Source organism: Crocodylus porosus, unplaced genomic scaffold (genome assembly GCF_001723895.1).
Source record: "Crocodylus porosus isolate Cpor-Errol unplaced genomic scaffold, CroPor_comp1, whole genome shotgun sequence".
Classification (NCBI taxonomy): domain Eukaryota; kingdom Metazoa; phylum Chordata; order Crocodylia; family Crocodylidae; genus Crocodylus; species Crocodylus porosus.
Genome location: NW_017728915.1, coordinates 16,791,601 through 16,807,111, shown reverse-complemented (window position 1 = coordinate 16,807,111; position 15,511 = coordinate 16,791,601). Strand labels below are relative to the sequence as shown.

Below are 15,511 nucleotides of genomic sequence, written 5' to 3'. Positions count from 1 at the left end.
CTCCACTGTCAAGGCAATGTGCTACCTGGTCGTAAAAGGCTAAAAGGTTTGCACTGGTTTCCCATGCTGGTTTCCTTTCAGCATCATTTCCCCTGCTGGGCCTTCACAAATGCGCTGTTTAATGATTTTTCCAGTGTTTTCCCAAGGATAGAGGTAAGACTGACTGGCATAAAGTTACCTGGCTCATCCCTTCTCCCCTTCTTAAAAATGGGCACCATGTTGGCCCTTATCCAGTCCTCAGGGACCTGGCTGGAGCACCATGAAGGCTCAAACACCCATACCAGCAGCTCAGCTATGACACTGACACAGGTCACAGGTGGTGCTATATAGTGGAGATGCAATGATCTTCTCTAAGAAACTTAAAGATAAATGTTATCACTCAACCTTGTCAGACACAAGAGAACTGAAGATCTCTGGAAGCTTCTCTTTTGCGACTAGAAGGGGGCATGGAGAGTAAACAGGCAATATATGATGTGTATCTTTACCACTTGCACCTTCCCAAGGGTCATAAGATTTATTAAGTATCCATTTCATTTTTGGACTATTGTAATTATTCACTTTCTGCCCATTCATTGCCCTAAGATACAGGCAGTCCTCGACTTACAATGTTTCAAGTTACAATGTTTCATACTTACAATGTTTATAAACTGACACCCTGTTTCAACTTTCTGACATCAGTTTCAGCTTTACAATGCTCGATCTGACGCCACACCACATCAGTGAACAAGTTTGCTGCATCACCCATCTCCCTGGAGAACATCTGTCCAAACTTCCCTGGACACTTTCTTTAAGAAAGCAGACGAGACTCCAAAAAACCTGCAGCCAAGACTCCTGAGAAGACTCCAGCCAAGAACCCTTCAAAAAGTCCAACCAAGAACTGTTCAAAAAATCCAGCAAAAGTCACCTCAAAGAAGTCCTTCCAAATCAATATGATTGCTATTTACAATATAAATACATTAACATAGCTATGTAACTCATCTATAATTGATTGAGTAAAAAATTCCTAGTTATTTCTGGTGAAAATAGGGTATCAGGCCTTGGTTCAGGAACCAATCCCCCATTATAACATTGTTTCCTATGGGAAAATCAGTCCTGAGTTGCAACATTTTGACTTAAGACGTGGTTTCTGGAACCAATTGTGCCGTTAGTCCGAGGCTGCCTGTACTACTGTCCAAGCAATGGAAGAGATAGAGGTGATGAAAGAGATCAAAGTTGTCACCATTTGAAAACAAAGGAGCAGTAAACCTGCAGTGTTGGCGGCACCTAATAACTCCCAGCTGATTCTCAAGTTACTACATTAGGTGAGAAAAAAGGAGCAGAGACAGAAACAAAAGATTTTGAAGAAGAAACAAGAGCAGGTATATAAAGTTGACAGCGTAAATAATACCAAGCAAATGAGATAAAGTACACTAAAGAATCCAAGGTATATTTACATAGCACAATGCAGTTGTGGACAAAGCTAGTTTGGAACAAAGCTAGTTCTGAACAAATTTAGTTTGTGTATGGCAAAACAGTTAGCTTGCACTTAACTGTTAGCACACCACTCCTTCCAGGCTAATTAGCTCTGCTGTGCATATTACATATGGCAGTGTTGTACTAACCTGGCTTTGCTGCTTCTGGTATATGAGCTATCTTGTTCAGAGCTAATTCAGGGATCCTTACATGGTATTCCATTGTGCCATGTAGACAGACTCATAAAGACAAGTTGTGTGCTTTTCCAGGAAAGTAGGCAGCCCAAAGGGCATCACCTGCTTTCCCCTGCATGGATTTCAATGTGCTTTCTAAGGCTGTTAAGTCTGTCCATGTTTTGCAGGGTAGATTGTCTTGTAGACAACAGATGTGCACATAGAGTATAGTGTCTTGCTCTGTTAGACAGAAAGATGCTGCCAAGCCACAAAGAGGAACATAGTGGTGGTAAGCCACTCTTGGTTTGGAAAACAAGAACAGATTCAAGATAGCTGCTAGGTGACCTTACATAGTTCCTCATATAGGATGCCTATACATGAGCTCCAAAGCATTTTAATTGGAACAAGTCAGAGCAGACTCAATTAATCGAGTCTGCTGGAGCATACTAATTAGAAAGTTTCAGCGTGCTGCAACATCACGTGTATTCAGAGTCCTGCATTTCAAAACGGCAACAGAGGCACTGTAGCTAAAACTCATTGAATAAGCTTTAGTTAAAGCACTCTCATGGCCATTTTGAAACACAGGATGCTGCAGAAAGGCTGTCCAAAAGCCACTGTAATTAAAACATCCTCCTCCCCACACCCTGGAGCACGTGTATAGAAACCCACAGGCCACATCCAAATGAGCGCAGATGTGTGGTAAGTGGTACTACAGACCCCTCTGCAGCACTACACATGCAGGCATTTTCCAAGCTGCTACCTTGCGGTACCAGAGAGGGCAGAGGGGGGGGCTGATGCCAGGAGATCCCAGGGTCAAAAAAATCCACACCAAAAAAAAGCGGGATACTGCACATGGCAGCAACGCATGCTGCCCAAAATCAGAGACTGGCTGGCCAGAGCCACAATCCAGCTGCCAATCAGGTTCCCAGCTGCAGGAGCACTGCAGCTACAGCCCCAGAAAGCCCCCAGGACCTCAGGTTAGGCTGCTGGGAGCAGCACAGTTGCTGGCCCCAGCCTCCCCTACCACATCTGGGATAACCTGCCATGTGCTAGAGGTGTGCTGCTGCTACTTGTTGCTGGGGAAACAAACATCCACACTCATGTGGATGCAGCCATAAAGACTGCATCTTACCTGGGGAAAAGCCCAAACCATATTCCTGAAGAATTCATGCCCATGTCTTAAATTTGGTAATTAATAATGAGTGTGCCTGCACCGAAATAAGATTTGGAACAAATTGTATTTTCTCCCTCAACTTAGTATATAGACACGTTCTGCAAACCAGAGAGCTAACAAGCAATCTTCTTCATAACCTTGACTATGTATCATGAGCAGAACTTCCTTTTTTGCAGTATGTAAAGGATGTTCGGCCACAGAGACTCAATACGATGGTTATATGCCTAAAGCACTTTTAATTTTTAATTATTGTTAGTTATAATTATCTGCCTGTGTCTGACTGAAACTCAGCAATATGACTGGAATGGATTTTGTTTTTCTTGTAATTTATTAGCTTTATAACTAATAATAATTAAAAATTAAAAATGCTCCAAGCACACAGTGTAATCAACTTTTTTTTAAAAAAAAAAACCTACTAACCAAATCTGCTAGGGTAACTGACTAGTTCATTATTTTTAATTTTAAAATGAAAAGTGATAGCAGGAAAAATATATACATTTATAGATTCACGAAACTTAATGACTTAAGCAGGGCAAAAAGCACTGAACTGTATTTTAAAGAAACATATACTTTGCTTGCAAACACAACTAATTCAGTATAAAATTTTGTTAAAACTTTCTATCGAACCATGATTTATCTCTACAAAGAGTCTCATGAGGCATCAAATCTAAGTTTAGTACAAACAGTAAAATATAGCACAAATTACAGAAAAGGAAATGCTGTTCTTTGCCTATCACAGTTGAGGGACAGTGTCTCTTCTCACCTCCAGTTCAAGGAGACACTTTGTGCAACAATCTCAAACAACACAGACCTTTCTTCACATCAGGATTGCCATGGGCACTTTAGGGTGCAATTTCTAAGATATGGTTTGACATGTTGCATGTGTTTAGGATTGTCTGGAAGAGAATTTCATAGCATTTGACAAAAATTTTATTTAGCCTCTCCATAGCCCTGTGTGGGAAGTCAATAAAGCACCTCCATTGATGATTGATTGAAGCAGAGACATTCAATGTCCAACAATCCAACTTCAAATGAAAAGGCTGGGAACAGCCCCTCAATCTCTGTTCTTACACCTGTACTCTAATCAGTGACTCATTATGTTCAGTTCAATGCAAGGGGTGCTTTTGCACATGGTCCATTCCCCAAGAAGCTCCGAGAGAGCAGGGTCTCAAAGAGATGCAGTCCCTTCCCTCCAGCTTGTCCTCCCGGAACAAAAATGGCCATTCTGGGAGAAAAATAAGTCAACTCCAACCAGAGAGAAACCATTCCCAGAAGAGTTTGTCCTGGGAAAATGAATTTTTGCACAATTTTCTGGCAACTTAACTCCTCCCAGTGACTAACAGAAGTGGAGCTGTGGAGGAAGGTTCCTGTGCTTTCCAGAGGCTGGGGTCACCTTGGTCTGGAGAAGGTGCAAGGAGCAGCTGCTGTCATCCCTCTCGCCCCCACCCCTCACCATAGACTGAGATAGGAGGGAAGGAGCATCTACAGGGTGCTCTCCAATACCAGGAGCTGAATAGAGGGAGCAGCCTTCTGCATGCTTTTCTCTCCACGGCATAAGAATCAGGCAAGAGACTTTGCCCTGCTGTTCCAGTCTCTCTGGGAATGGGAGGACTAAAACAGCTCATGCTTTCCCCAGACCAGGAAAACCTGGGTCACAAGAAGGCACGAGAAGCAGTGGAAAGGGGGCAGTTTTAGACTGAAGGTCTCTACTGCTCCCTCTCCCAGAATTGTTTCTAGTGGTGGAAATTTTCCATTCTTAGAATTGAGCATTTGTATGTGGCCCTGGGCAGTTCCAACAACTGCTGGAGATGGGGGGCAATGAGGAGGGTCAAGCCTCATCTTCTATCCTAGTCCTAACTCTGATCTCTTATAGCTGGGGAACTTGAGAAGGTCCTAGGGGGTACACACGGGCAGGTGGGCACAGAGTGCCACCATGCACCATCCTGCCCAGGCACTGCCCGCCTGGCCAGATGCAGGGGGGCAGGAGAAGGTTGCACATGGTGGCTGCTGCTGCTCCGTGTTCAGCCGTGTGCCACCCTCCCCCGCCAGCATCCAGTTGTGCACCACGCCCTCCCTTCCCCCACTCAACGTCCAGCCGCCAGGGTTGCATTGACCCAAAAAGGTTGAAAACACTTGTCTTATAGCACCCGCAGTAGGAATCAGGAGAAATGTAATGTGGTTCCTGCAGATGGGCTTACTCCCCTGCACAAAGCTAGATGAGGCTGTTACTGAGTACCAAGGCCATCATAAGAAAGGAAGAAAGGATGTGCTCAATCAAATGCATCTACTAACAAGGGCAGGAGAGAGCTGATACTAAAAATGATGGTGTCCCATGCTGAATTATTATTACACTTGATTATATGTAGCTCCTCCTTTTTATTTTTCTTTAATAGTTTCAGGGCCTGATCCAAAACCTCCTGAAAACAGTGGAAACACTCCCAAAGTCAAATGGCAATGGATCCAGCCCACAATGTTAATGACAAATCATTAATATACTCAATGCCACTTCTGCATGGCAATTTTTGGGATGTGCTCACATCTCCAGCTTTTGACATATACTAAAATGGAAAAAAAAAAAAAAAGCCAAAAGGTACAACTCTGGCCAGTGAGTCATGGCATGATCTTTCTTTTTGATATTTACTTTTAAAGAAACATGATACTTAAAATGACAGAACATTCCTTTTGTGAAGCTCCTTTAATTTAGTGGTTTGACATATCTCCAAATCTGAATAGAAAGGAAAACCATTTATTCATAGCAGACAATAAAACGCCTCAACACCTGCACTGGGAAAGGCCTGGCAGGTACACTGCTCTCTCAGTACCTGGATTATTTGTGCACTGTTTATTATATCCCTTGCTTTAGTTTTCATCAGTTGTAATCATTTAGGAGGAAACAGTATGATTAATACCACACAAGCAAACAGCAGGAATTAATCCTTTAAATACAAATACTTTATTGGTTATGCGACGGCTCCTTGGAAAAACAGTGGGGCAAAGACCACAGATGAAAACCATCATTGAGTTCCCTCAAATATCACTATTCATTTACAATTTGCTTAATGCAATTCTTAATGCATGCAATTAAGAACTTGCATTTTGCAACTCTGATTAACAACACAAGTTTAACTATCAACAATCAACAACCAATGTGTGTCATGACTTCACTCCATCTTCTGACTTGGCAGGGTTCCCTATTTCAGTTTAAGTAGGAAAGACTAATATTTCACTCACTGAAGGACTTTCACTAGTTCATTTCTCAAGCCTTGCTGTACTGTGCAGCATTTCAGCTTCTGCAAGGCAGTACATTAAAGCCACACTCAGCAGCTAATGATTAGTTTGTAATACAGGTCCTAGAAATCATCCTGTGTTTCAAAGGATTCATTTGCTTTCTGCAGTATAAGTAAGGCTAAATTCAGTTTTCATTTGACTGCTCAGATATGTCTACACTTGCTTCATTAATTACATTTTAGTAGGAGGAACAACGTTCTACAGAAACAAAGTACCGCAGGTCCTGTGTAAATTTACTTCTGAAAGCACTATGCCACAGAAAACACTTATCCTGAAGATTTTCATCACATTCCCAGGTTTCAAAGCTTCTGTACCCTACCATCCTCTGAGCTGCAGTTATAGAATATTGCACTAATTTGCTGCTACATGTGCAGCGGGACCACAGATCTGCCATATTCTTTCACTAGCTTTCTTCCACCCCTAAAGTAGCATATCCAAAGTTTTACATCTGTTTTTTTTCTTCTATCAGATATCTTTGCTCAGCAGTATTCATTTTTATTATGTTTTGAGGGTGTCTGTGTCATATATAGAAAATTCATCAGAGCCAGATGCTGTTCTTTGTGACATCAGCATCAGTGGAGTTCCTCCTAACTTAAACAAGGGGACCCAAGAATGATCAAAAAGTTAGAAATGTGTTCTTTTCCAAAAAGTTCATTTAAGCCTCATTTGTTTTTGTAGCTTTCCCTGCCTGTATAGGACCTCAAGGCTTAATAACTACTACAGAGCTGGAAATGGAAAGCTTTTTAATTTAAAAAAAAAAACATTTTGCTACTCAAGCAGCAACTTGAATTTCTTCCCATTCTTGAAATATAAATTTCCAGTGGCATTCTGCTTTACTACATGCCCCCTTTTACCATATTATACCTATAACATCTCTTTAAAAAAATATTCACTTAGCAGCAGGGATAACTTATGGCATGCCATGACATTTCCAAACGTGACTTCACCCCCCACAACCTATGCTCTAATCCTATCTTTATTTTTCTACCCTTCTTTAAGGTTAAGGGGGACAAAAGTAAGTTTTTCCTTATAAAATATAAATATTAGGTTTTAAAATAATTTTTTAGCTATTTCACTTAAAAATAGATGTGAAATAAAGAGAATGTCCAATTTTGACCAAAAAGGAGTTATTTCTGTTTTATGCCAATGGGAAAGCAAGATCTGAACTGAAAAGTCAAATTCATCAAGCAGAACTATATGATGGATAGAGTCTTTAGAATACAGGAGAAACTGCAGTGCTCAGACACTGAAGGTCTATGCAGATTTAACTGTTACTAGCAGCTGAACAATTCATTCACTAAATAATACTAAATCTTCATTACTCAACTAGCAGACAAAAATAAAACAAACAGCCCAGGAATTTAGAGCAGGCAACCTACAAATGAGCAACTGATGAGATAATCATCCCAAATAAGGTTGCTAGTTCAAAAATTTTCAGCATTCCTAATGGATTCACATGTACTCTGTGCCTTCTTTCACTCAGGTATTTCAATTAACAAAATCCCCAGCTTCAAGTAAACACACATTTCTGAGTCACCACTACATTCAAGGCTAAAACTGTGCAGTTAAATATTGAATTTTCATTCAGCCAACTCCATTTGAAATGACTTGTGTAATTACTGCAAGCACAGGAATTTTAAATGCACACAAATCCTGTGTAAAAACTGGAAAATTACAATTATAATTTAAAGTTATCTGATGAAAGCTGCTATTTGCATAGATTGTGCTATGCGTAACACTTCAGAATTTAAACACTATGTAATTAAAATAGTTAATTGCAAAAAGTGGTTGGTTGTTAGGACTATAATTTAACAAGGTTCTCTGTATTTGACCGTCTGATTTAAAAGGTTAATGCAGTGACCCAGGAAGCCACTGCACCCATTTTAATTGTGCTGGCATTCTGACCAAAGACCACTTTAAAGGAAAAAAAGGGAGGAAAAATTCTAGCTGGCTTTGTGAGCCACTGTTGTCTTCTTAAAACCTTCGCAGTGAGAAAGCATAAAAACAAAATATGCTGACTTCATTAAAATATTAACAAGGTATAGTTAAAACTTTTGTACACTTATGCAAATGTGGTTGCTAGAACAAGGGAAAGAAGAGGTTCCCCTGGGAGGAAAAATATAAAATCAACAAAGTGAAAAGATCAACCATCCTTCCACAGCATGACAGCACGACACAAGAGGCAGCAGCTAGGGAATTCGGCAAGATAAATAAAAACCCTCCAAAGTTTAAGTAAATCATGGTTTATAAAGTTAATAGATTTAAATGAGGCATACAGTATCATTCTATAAAAAGATTATATTTACCAGGGGACACTGGCAGTATTTTGGTAGAAGTGTTAAACAGGTAAAATATGTATGATGAGGACGGCCAGGCTGAGAACCTCCACATGTGCTGTTTAAAAGTTAAAGCTCCGGTCATCAATTTTGTTGTGAGATAATCAGATATGCAGGAGTTTATTCTGCTGCTAAATTAACAGTAAGTTTGAGTGCTGGGGCAGGTTTTCTACATTTGAACAGGTTTAATACTGAAGGTCAAAACTTAAATTTTAAGCATAACTGATTCAATGTTAACATTCCCCAATACTGTTCCAAAGAGTTTCTCCTATGCTAAATGCTAAACTGCATGCCTGCAGCCAGTGCCTGCATGTGCAGCAGCAGGGGTGCAGATGCCCCTGAGGGATCTCCCAGAGTCCTTATGCCTCAGGCAGACCCAGTGCCTCCAGGGGTGTCGGGGGAGCATGGATCAGAGCATCTTTTTGAAAAGATTCAATGCATGCATTCGCCAGCACAGGCCAAGGGGTGTGGGATAGGGACCCCCTTCCCTTTTACCTGCTTTCTTTGAGAGGCCTGAAAACAATGGACATGGTGCCAGTTATGCCAGCAGTAAAACTGGCATATAGTGCCTAGTTTTAAGAATCTATTATGCACCAACATGTTGCAGCATCTGTGGATAATCCTGATTAGAATGCTATGTTTAAGTAACACATCCATTCTTCTCTTCTTTCTAAAGTAAATCCCTTTACTTTATACCTAATATTGGGGCAGGGGAGATGTCATGATGTTAGCTCAGCCTTTGTATGCTAATCAGTCCCTAAATTATTAATAGAGAAAAAGAAATTATTTACACCATGCTTGACGTAGACATGTCAGTACGTAGCAACACTACTGTCAAGAGAAATACTCAGAAAGAATCATGAGATCTGTCTTGTCTTATTTATTTATTCCAGCCATGCTCAGAGACCCCGTTCTCCTGATGGCACCCAGGGAGTGAGAGAGACTAGGACAGTTGTCTGATGTTGCTGAGCAGGAGGGAAAACCATGTTGAGGTGATGCATTGGTTAGAGATATTCTAAATGCCATGCAGCTTGACGATAGGGTTATTACACACAATCAGAATATTTCCTGCAGCTTTGAATTTACTCGTTTCAAAAACATACCTGAAGTTCTGTCTGAAAGAAGAACTTTTGTGGGCACTGGGAACAGTCATAAATTTTATCCTCCTGCCCATGGACTGCAAAGATGTGCTGCTGCAGTTTATTTGCCTGTACAAAAACTGAAATAATACAGTATGATCAGAGGTTAATTTTGCTGTAGATAACATGCTGCTAGTTTGGCTGCACATTTATTATTGTTGTAAACATTTATGGTCCAGTGTTATTTATCAATAAATAATTGATATTTTTGGTTCAATTATAATTTCCCTTATAAACTGGACAATATTAATAAATTAGGTATTACTGCTTGATGTGTTGCATAGTTATAACAGGTTCTAAATATTATACAGATGGTTGAGATTTGACATAAAACCACCACTCTCCAATGTGTGGATGATTAAAAGAATTTATATTGTGTAACTGAAGAAAGAACATCATCTCTTCTGCAGACATACTTAAGCCAACCATAAGTGCACTAGATTTATTTGTAATGAAGGAGAATTGGACCAGCAGAGTGCTTGATGGTTAATCTGAAGGATGTGTTGACCAATGCAACATTTTTTGATAACCCCACACAACCAGCGTGAGAATGCAAAATATAACAGACTAAGATATAATAACACAACTATCATCACAACTGTGTTACAATTTATACCTAAAAGTTATTCAGGTTTTGTTGTAAAGTTGTGTTTTGAAATGAAGTGTGCTAAATTGAATGACTACTTGGTTAAGATTTCTCAGTTTACTCTGTGTCCAATTTTCTTGGTTCTTGGACTATGTAATATTAATGCAGCTTATTTATCTGAAATCAGGATTATAGGAGGTCTTGGAATAGGCCACAGTAAGCCTAAAACACAATATACAAAGCCTCAAACTGTGGGTCAAATCCCAAGACGTGCTTGGGATTTGACCCACAAGGGAAACTGGAAGTACCTTTTCTATTTTGAGATCTGGCCCTTTATTTCCCTCAGAGTCACATTCATTTTCAAAAAGGAAATGAGACACAATTTTAAGATAAATAGCCTGTATTTCACAAGCATTTTGCAAAACAGAGATGTCAACTACCATTTAAGCAAGCAGACAGAACAAGAAGCAACAGATCCTTGCTGTCAGTTGCATTAACCAAGATCATACTCATTTGCTTGGCTGAGACACCTTAGAGTTAACAGGAGGCCTTCAGATTTAGTAGTAGTAGTAGGCATATGACTGTCTTGTGAGACAACAGAATTACACTGAGTGAGAGACCAGCTCGCTGAATGTAATCCTTGCTTGAAAGATGAAGTGAAGCTGGAATGCCTTCTCTGGGGCACAAAAGCCTGGGCAGCGTATATTGGAGACACTGAGCTGCCCACACTCCAGTGTTCCCCTCTCTGGCTTGCTGGTTTAATCCAAAGGAAAGGCAGGTGCCGGTATGTTTGGAACCAGCTTGGCCACAGGAGCTGCCAGAACAAAGGAGATCATCCATTTGTCCATCTAGTGGGGCTACAGATATGTACTCTCTATAGAAAAGAATAGGGGCTGAGCATGTGTTTGAGAGTACACTGTCCTTACAACAAAACCCCATAAAATAGCAGTTGTCAGAATGGTACAATATTAGGGCTTGGGTTTAAGAAGCCCTTTCTCGTAATAGTCCTCCCACTGTGAACTGTCTATAGGCTGCCTGAGTGTGTAAAAGTTACTTGTTCATAAGAAGGGTGGCAAGAACAGGTCCTTCCTTCTCAAGGACTATATAGAAAATAAATTGCATCTTCTAACCAAAAGCTGTCATTTAAAAAGGCCTGTAATTATCAGAGGGAATGCAGAGAACTTCTTGAGTCTTGATGCAATGCTGCCTAGTGTCAAAAATTGAAGCTCTGTTCTTCAGTGCTAGCTCCAGTTTTAGACAGATGATATTTTAAACATTTCCAAGACGAGTGGGTTTTTTTTTCCTTAAGGAAAGGAATACTGTATTTTAAAAATCCCCTGTGTGTCATTTCTGGATCAAGCCATGCACACTGAGGCTTGTCTAGGTCTTACTGTCTTACCTGTGAAACAAACAGGGCATTTGAATGTGCCTCCCATCCCCTCAAAGCTGTGCTCAATCAGGTGACACAGAAGCTTTGCTGGAGAGTCAAACATCTGGTTACACAGCTTGCACTCATGATTGATGCCTTCCTCTGCAAGGTTCAAATGATACAACTTGTTAGTGACACAGCAGATTAGTGTCTGAAATGCAGTAGTCTGCTAGAAATGCTAGTGCTGGATTGCACAGCTTCAAGGACCCAAAGACATTACAATGTCTATGTCCCCATTACAAAAGCATACATAGTCACTTGTACAATGCATTCAGGTGTACAGCCGCAAGTCAAATTTAGGGGCATTTATTTTCAGCTTTGATGAAAGTGACGCTGTGATCAAACCACCAGTAACCTACACTCCTGTTCACAAGCTCGTGACAATATTGTATCTCTCCACCTTGCATCTTACCACAAAGGCAAAACATCACTGCTCTGGATATATACTATTTAATGCTCAAACAGCATTTAAAATGAATTTATCAGTGTGAATTCAACCAGCACCACCAAAAGCAGACTGAAATGTCATTTCCCCCTCAGAACATACTGCAAATATGCAGCAGAAGAAGAGGGAAGTAACAGGAAATCGTAAAAGTCCACAGCAGAGTGTCTGCCTTAATTTGCTATTTCCTGTCTTTTCTCAGGTTGAAGTAAGGCTATTAATGATACGTAAAAGGTTCATTTTAAATTCAGATTTCATTTGATACCTATTTGTTTAAAATATCTTTTATGAAGATAAGTGGAATATAAATCCATTTAAAAATGCCCTGAACTTCTGGTTCAACTAATGGATAAATAGTCACAATTTTTGTTATTTTTATATGCATATTAACCTCATATACCAATCTGTTCTGGGAGTGTTTGGAGGAGGGGGGAAGTGTGTGTTGTGCTGTTAGGTCCTTTTTGGAGATACTAAAGCAACCTTTCAAAATATGAAATATATCTGAAAAAACGTGTATTTATTTGCACAAAATGGAGGAAGCAAACTGGAACTGCATGAGTATCTTGCATCTCTTTCACAGCATGCCAGCATTACTAATATCTTTGCAGGTGTTTGTATAAATGTCTGCTAGAAAACTGTCCTCTCATTAAAAAGATACTGACAAAAATTCATTTTTTAAAAAAAAGTTCTGGTCTCTGATATATGCACCACCTTATTTTTAAACCTCAGAATCTCATCTAACTTAAATTTTTAGTTCTAAAATAGAAGAAAATAATTACAGTATATTATGAGCTAATCTCCTGCTAAATGTATTTGGATCTTTCATATAATCTAAGCATTAAAAAGCACAGAAACCAATTTATAATTGCTTTTATATTACCGTTTTACAACTTTAAAATGGCTGAACAGAGGGAAATTATTGTTTTCTATCAGGCCTCTGGTACTCAAGGTATCTCAAAACCCTTTTACAAGGTAACAAGTTAAACATTAGTAGAGCAGTAACAGTGAAGGCAAATAGAGCAGCCATTATGCACTTGTAATAGCTCAGACCCACATGTAACCTGGATATTAGAACCTGGCTTTTTGCTGAAAACAAGGACAGCAGGGAGAGTTGGTGGTTTGCAGGTTTGCAGATGGAGAGAATTCCCAGAGCACATGTGTCTTAAAGGGCCCTAGACACACCATGAGGATATCATAAAAAATCTTTGAGTGGTGTCTTGTGCAGTATTGCACTACTGCATACTCCAGCATCGAGCTGTCCATGCTGCTCCAAAGACAGGTATACTCTTGAAACACTTCTTGTAATTGGTGCTCTGCTCCCCATATTGGCTGTAACACATACAGAGGAGAAAGCAGAATGCTGATAACAAGAAATGCTTCAGCAACACTTCAGCATCAGTGAATCATGGATGACTAGCTCCAACCACTGAGGCTAAAGTACAGACATTCAAAAAGCCCAAGCCTGAATTGATTCAGTCTTTGCAGGTTAGTCTAACCTACATAGATTGAACCTGCAAGCAAGTAGTCATTCACTTTTGATTCCGGAAATGCAGCCACATGGCTGCAGTGGCTCAGGCCAGAAGCCCAAGGGCGCTAGAGTGAATCCTCCTTTCCCTTCTGTAGTGGCCTGGCAGGGGCAGGCTGAGCTAAGGAAGGGGGCATGGCCAGGCCTTGGCAGGCCAGAGTATGATTGGAGAGGGGTTTAAATTCTCACTCTAGCCTGCAAGGACGCCAGCCAGGATGGGCCTGGATGGGGAAAGGGAAGCAGCCCTTGCCAAGCTTTTGGGGTGGTAGAGGGAAGGAGCATGGTCTGACCTCAGCCCCTGTCCTGACGCTGGCCCAGCATGGCCCCCCTAAGGTGAAGGGGTGGAGAGAGGGTTTATTTCCCCCCTCCCCCCAGGACCCAAGCTGGGGTCTGCCTGGCTAGAGTGCAGAAGTCCCTGTCAGTGTCACTCCCCCCTTGCTGCTCGAGGGGCAGGAACATGGCCAGATGCCTGCCTGGCATGGCCCCCTAAGGCAAAGAAGGCAGGGGGGAGGTTTATCCCCCCCATCTTCTTTCTCTCTTACCCCAGGGGACCCCAGCTAGAGTCTGCCTGGGCAGGGTGCAGTAACACCTGTCAGGGTCGCTCCCCACCTTGCTGCTCCAGCGACAGGAGCAGGGTTGTGGCAAAACATCGGCCTGGCATGGCTCCCTGAGGCAAAGGGAGCAGGGTGGGGGTTTATTCCCCACTCCATCCCCTCTCCATCCCAGGGGCTGCCAGCCCCAGCCACCACCTTTGCTACTCACCCACCTCCAGGCAGACCCTGGCTGGGATTCACCAAGGGAAGAGGGGAGGGAGGGGAGAAGGAATAGTTGGGGTCTGCCTGGCTGGGGGTGAGCAGCAGAGGCAGCAGTCAGGACTGCCCAACCCCAGCTGTGGTCCCCCCAGTGAGAGAAGAAACAGAGGCAGGAAAAAATCCCCTCCCTGCCCCTCAGCCTCAGAGCGTCATTGCAGCCAGCATCTGGCCACACCCCCGCCCCTGCTGCTGGAGTGGTCCCTTGGGGCAGGGGGTGGCAGAGGGGGAAGGGAAGGAGGAATAAATCCCCTCCATGGCCCCTTTTTCTCAGGAGGTCATGCTGGACAGCCATCTGACCATGCCCCTGCCCCTGGAGCAGCAAGGCAGGAGGGAACCTGACAGGGGCTGCTGTGCCCTGGCAAGGCAGACCTCGACTGGGGTCCCAGTGAGAGGGGGGAGGAAGGGAAGAATAAATCCTCTCTCTGCACCCTTTGCCTCAGAGGGCCATGCCAGGCTGGCATCTGGCTAGAAAGCAGAGGGGTGAAGCCAGCCCTGCTCTCTGGACCATAGAGTACAGCCCAGCCCTGGGCTGAAAAGCATGGTGGGACGCTGGGGACTGTGATTTAACTTAAAGCAGGAAGAGGTCTGGGACAGAAATTCCATAAACCGATTTGACCTCAATCAGTTAAGTCTGATACTACATTCAACCTGATTTATCTTAAACCAGTTTCGGCCATTTTTCAACTGGTTTATGTGCACTGAACTTTTGTTCTGTTACAGGTTTAAACTAGTTTCTGGTCACTTAAACCAGTTCGTGTGTAACTTCTGTCTCTAGCCTTAGACGGTGCTCACTACTGGTGCCTGGCACCTCCAACGTTTAGGGCACTTTTCCCTGATTCACACTGTGCTCCTCTCTTCACAAATGACAGCAGAATACATAGTAAAGATTCCCAAAACAGGCTAATATTCCAGTGGATTGAAGGAGGAAGCACTGTTTTTCTTCCCCTTCGTAATATTTGGTGGAGAAAGAAATGGGAGGCTGAGGAAAGAGGGAAAAAACCCAAGGGGTCTGGGAATGAAGTAAAAGTAAAAAAGGAAAATACAATAGGAGAGGAAGAAAACACAGAAATGAGGAGCAAGGCCCAGGACCACAGGTTCTCCTCAACTGTGACCATTTTAGAAATTCCTTTTTTGGCCCAAATTAAAAGATGCTGG

The 15,511-nt window shown here is 42.0% G+C and overlaps 1 protein-coding gene across 7 annotated transcripts in view; it reads right to left on the bottom strand.

Moving 5' to 3' along the window:
- The window catches only part of ZNF423 (zinc finger protein 423), a 253,010-nt gene that overhangs the window by 19,437 nt on the left and 218,062 nt on the right, over window positions 1-15,511 (bottom strand). For 6 of the 7 annotated variants that reach the window (XM_019535759.1, XM_019535761.1, XM_019535760.1 and 3 more), the window contains 2 exons: window positions 11,548-11,679; window positions 9,527-9,642 (listed from right to left, as the gene is read on the bottom strand). The exons of the other annotated variant lie outside the window; for it this stretch is intronic. In XM_019535759.1, the coding sequence (XP_019391304.1) occupies window positions 9,527-9,642; window positions 11,548-11,679 (248 nt within the window). The remainder of the gene's footprint in view (window positions 1-9,526; window positions 9,643-11,547; window positions 11,680-15,511) is intronic. 7 annotated transcript variants of the gene reach the window in all.